The sequence below is a fragment of the Nannospalax galili genome, unplaced genomic scaffold (genome assembly GCF_000622305.1).
Source record: "Nannospalax galili isolate Female #2095 unplaced genomic scaffold, S.galili_v1.0 scaffold34, whole genome shotgun sequence".
NCBI lineage: Eukaryota > Metazoa > Chordata > Mammalia > Rodentia > Spalacidae > Nannospalax > Nannospalax galili.
This window is the reverse complement of record NW_008338996.1, coordinates 10,040,457-10,045,544: the sequence shown is the minus strand read 5'-3', so window position 1 is coordinate 10,045,544 and position 5,088 is coordinate 10,040,457. Positions and strand designations below refer to the sequence as shown.

Sequence of the window (5,088 nt, the reverse complement as noted above, 5' to 3'; positions counted from 1 at the left end):
GACCAGGCTGGCCTCGAACTCACAAAGATCCACCTGCCTCAGCCTCCCAAGTGCTGGGATTAAAGGTGTGTGCCACCACACCCAGCTTATTATTTTTATTTTTTATGTGTATAAGTGTATTACCTGCATGTATGTAAGTACACTCATGTCATGCAATGCCCACAGAGGTCAGAAGAGGGCGTCAGATCCCCTGGAACTAGAGTTTCAGACAGTTGTTAGCCACCAGGTGGGTGCTGGGAACCAAACCTGGGTCCTCTGCAAGAGCAGTCGGTGCTCTTAACCACTGAGCCATCTCTCCAGCCCCATGTAATATTTTATTCTGATACTGTGCCATCCCACTTTTTGTCCGCCACTACCCAGTTATGTAGGACATAGCACTCCACATACACACTTTGTTTAGCTTTAATTTTTGTTTTCTTTTTGTCTTTTTGAAGCAGAGTCTCCTTGTAGCTCCAGCTGGCCTAGAACTCACTATGCAGACTAGGTTGGCCTCCATCACACAGGGATCCACCTCCAGAGTGCTGGGATTAAAGGCATGAGCCACCATACGTGGCTGGCCCTTAAGAAAAAAAAAAATTTGGTCTTTTTGAGGCAGGGTCGCCCTGTAGCTCCCAGTGGTCTGGAACTCATTATGTAGACCAGGCTGGCCTTGATCTCATAGAGATCCACCTGCCTCTGCCTCCCAAGTGCTGAGATTAAAGGAATTTGCCACCATGCCCAGCAAAAATACTTATTTTTAATTATTTTTTATTTATTTTTATGTGTGTGTTTTGTCTTCATGTAAGTGTACCACATGCATGCAATGCCCACACAGGCCAGAAGAGGGTATTGGATCCCCTGGAACTGGAGTTATAGACAGTTGTTAGCCATCATATGGGTGTTGGGAACCAAATTCAGGTCCTCTGCAAGAGCAGCCAGTGCTCTTAACTGCTGAGCCATCACTCCAGCCTCAAATATTTATTTTTATGAGTGTGTCTTGCATGAGCCTATGTGAGTGTAGGTGCCTGTGGAGGCCAAAAGGCAGTGCCAGATCTCCTGGAATTGGAGTTATAGATGGTTATGAGCTTTCCAATATGAGTGCTTAACCGAACTCCTGTCCTCTGTAAGAGCAGTATGCCCTCTTAACTGTGGAATCATCTCTCCAGTCCCTTTGTTTTGCTTTTTGAGACAGAGTGTCATGTAGCCCAGATTGGCCTAGAATTGCTAACCATCCTTTCAAGTGTGGGTGTTTGCTATTATAATCTACTATTTCTAGATTTATCTCCTCTTTGATTTCTTCTTTGACCTATGTTTGTGTGCATGCGCATGTACATATGCCGTGCACATACTGTCATAAAAATGACCACTTTATTTATTTATTTTTTTTGTCTTTTTAAGACAAGGTCTCCTTGTAGCCCCAGCTATCCTGGAACTCACTATGTAGACCAGGCTGGCCTCAAACTCACAAAGATCCGCCTGCCTCTGCCTCCTGAGTGCTGGGATTAAAGGCGTGTCCCACCACGTCCGGCTTCACTTTAACTATTTTTAAGTATACAATTCAGTAGCATCAAGTATATTCACATTGTTGAGCAATCTTCAACACTCTCCCTCACCCAAACTGAAACTCTGTACATTCTTCCCTCTCTACAGCCCCTACAGGCCACTCCTCTATTGCCTCTGTGAATCTATTACAGGGAGCTCATATAAATGGAATCACATGGCTGTTCTTTTCTGTCTAGCTTCTTTCACTAAACATGTTTCTAACATTCATTTATGTTGTAACAAGTATCAGAATTTTATTTTTTTCACCACAGTACTGAGGATCCAAACCAAGGTTTCACCAGGCTAGGCAGGTGCTTTGCCACGGAGACACAGCCCCACTCCCAGAATTACATGCCTTTATAACGCTGGATAATATAATACTGCATTTGCACTGTCACATTCTTACCCATACCTTGGCAGGTATTTGGTTTCTTCCAAGTTTGAAGTGCTTTGCTTGCTCCTCCTGGCATCAGATGAAGCCTTTTCATTTTTTGTTGAGGTTGAACATATCTACAGCTATTAGCTATTTCTTTATTCATTTCCAAATTCCAAATTCCTTTCAGAATAATCATCTGATAATTACCTTAGTGATTTCCCGCTCATGCCCTTTGAACCTTTTCACCACATTTCCAGTTTTCCAATTATAGGCCACAGCTGTCTGCAGAGAGATAGAAGAGTTTAGTCTACTCTCTCCTTTTTTAATGTAACTGAAACTAGCCTGCACTTCATCCCGCTGGCAGCTAACTTCTTCTCTTAAGAGACTTGTGCTGACAGAGGTTTAACATCCAAAATATATAAAGAACTCAAAAAACAAAGAATCAAGAAACCAAATGATCCAATTAAAAGATGGGCTAAAGATCTAAACAGAGTTCTCAAAGGAAGAAATAAAGATGGCTAAGAAACATCTCAAAAAGTGTTCAACACCGTTAGTAATTAGGGAAATGCACATTAAAACCACCCTAAGGTATCATCTTACCCCAGTCAGACTGGCTAGGATCAAGAGAACAAATGATACCAAATGCTGGTGAGGACGTGGAGAAAGGGGAACACTCATTCACTGCTGGTGGGACTGCAAACTCATGTAGCCTCTATGAAAAACAGTGTGGAGAACTCTTAAAAAATTAAAAATGAACCTACCATATGACCCGGTTATATCACTCCTTGGCATATACCAAAAGGACTCATCCTATTGTAGAGACACTTGTACAACCATATTTGTTGCAGCTCTTTTCACATTAGCTAAGAGTATCAAACAACCTAAGTGCTCCTCAACTGACAGGTGGTTAACAAAAATGTGGTATATTTACATAATGGAGTTCTATTCAGCAGTAAAGAAAGATGAAATCATGAAATTTTCAGGTAAATGGATGGATCTATGAAGTAACACAGACTCAGAAAAACAAACGACGTATGTTCTCGCTCATATGTGGATCCTAGCACCAAATCCTTTTAAATTCCAGGTCCTTTCAATAAAATGATGCTATATAGCAGTCCTTTCTGCATGAAATAACTACCATCATCACGACTTCGGCTCAGCCTGATTGCTAAACATAGTCACAATTGGGCTTGTTGACGGTTGTGCTCATTCATTAAAGGAGCCAAGCAGGGTCACTGGACCCTCACCCAAGTATCCAGCCACTCTTCCCAGCCAACTAGTCCAGCTTTGGAAGACAAAAGAAAAACAAGGAAGACCCCAATAGAGGGATGCTTTTTGAAGCCCTTGTCAAGAAACTCCAATGGACTCATATGAACATTTGAAAATTGCCCTGTTCTGACTTTTTCTAGTTCCCTGTCTTGAACTTGCTTTTTTTTTTTCTTTTTGAGACGGGGTCTCCTTGTAGCCCCAGCTGTCCTGGAACTCACTATGTAGACCAGGCTGGCCTCGAACTCACAAAGATCCACCTACCTCTACCTCCCAAGTGCTGGGATTAAAGGTGTGCGCAACCACGCCCAGCCCCTGTCTGGAACTTGTAATGCTAATTACTCTTGCCTTTACTTCTCCTTCACATCTCCTATTCGTGATTCAAGGGCTCTCTTCTTCCCTTAGAGACAAGTTATGCAATTTGGGAGTCTTTCAGATAGACCCACTGAAGGGGTACTCCAATTGCCTCACCCTGCATCCCTGTTCAGCATGGAAGCCAGAGCAGACTGTGTCCCGATTCCCTATTGGCAATTTGGGTAGCCCCTTCAGAGGATGTCATGATAAGAATAGGAAGTAGGAATTGGCTAGGCAGTTAGGGTAAAAAGACCCCAAAGAAATGTAGCCAATTTCTGGACTAAAAGTCAAAATGTCCTTGGGCCTGTTACCAACATACTCTGTTCCAAAGGCCAAAAATGTCAAAAGTATTTGGGAGCTTGTATCTAATCCTTAAAAGATTTTAGGATTACCTCTTCAGAGGGGGGAATGTTGGAGGGGAGGGAGTGGGCATGGATTTGATCAAAACACCTTATATGCATGTGTGAAATTCTCAATAAAGTTTTTGTAAAAATTAAAAAAAAAAGAGGGAGACTTGTGCCAAGCACTAGGGTTTTAAGGTATTCCGTGTTCTCTTAAATTTCTTTTCTTTCCCCTGGATCATTCCTTTTTCTCCCTAGAAACTGGACCATCCCTCCACACCTTGCTTAAGAGTTTGGGCTAATGTTCCCCAAGGAGAATGGACTCAGCATGAGGTTCTCTCTGTAGCTGAAGGAGAATTCTATGTGAGATGAGATCATTTTCTTTCTATTATATTGCTCTTTGTTTTTGGTTTTGTTTTCAAATTCATATTTCAACCACTTTTAAATGTATAGTTCAGTAATTTTAAGAGCACCCACACTATTTTGAAAAGATTTTTTTTCCTTGTCTTTTTGAGGCAGGGTCTCCTTATAGCCCCAGCTGTCCTGGAACTCGCTATGTATACCAGGCTAGCCTTGAACTCACAGAGATCTGCCTGCCTCCCAAGTGCTGGGATTAAAGGCGTGCGCCACCACGCCCCACTAAGATTTCATTTTTTTATTTCAAAAAAGAACTCATTCAGCCAGGTATAGTGGTGCATACCTTTAATCCTAGCACTCGGGAGGCAGAGGCTGGTAGATCTCTGTGAGTTCAAGGCCAGCCTGGTCTACATAGTGAGTTCCAGGCCGTCTGAAGCTATAGGGCTGTAGGAAGTCCCTGTTTCAAAAACAAAACAAAACAACAAACAAAAAAAAAAAACCCAAGAAAGAACTCATCCATAATCCCATCTGCCAAAGAGAATCACAATCAAAATTTTCTGTACGGGCTGGAGAGATGGCTCAGCAGTTAAGAACACTGGTTGTTCTTGCAGAAGACCCAGGTTCAAATCCCAGCACCCACATGGCAGCTAACAACTGTCCGTAACTCCAGTCCCAAGGGATCCGACAGCCTCTTCTGTCCTCTACGAGCATTGCATGACACTGGTGCACTTACCTACATGCAGACAATACATGCATACACATAAAATAAAAATAAATAAAATTGCCGGGCGTGGTGGCACACACCTTTAATCCCAGCACTTGGGAGGCAGAGGCAGGCGGATCTCTGAGTTCAAGGCCAGCCTGGTCTTCATA

At 42.7% G+C, this 5,088-nt stretch overlaps 1 protein-coding gene across 6 annotated transcripts in view; it reads right to left on the bottom strand.

Moving 5' to 3' along the window:
- The window catches only part of Wdr31 (WD repeat domain 31), a 31,911-nt gene that overhangs the window by 11,142 nt on the left and 15,681 nt on the right, over positions 1 to 5,088 (bottom strand). For all 6 annotated transcript variants that reach the window (XM_017798274.2, XM_017798273.2, XM_017798272.2 and 3 more), the window contains one exon: positions 2,105 to 2,179. In XM_017798274.2, coding sequence (XP_017653763.1) covers positions 2,105 to 2,179 — 75 coding nt within the window. The remainder of the gene's footprint in view (positions 1 to 2,104; positions 2,180 to 5,088) is intronic.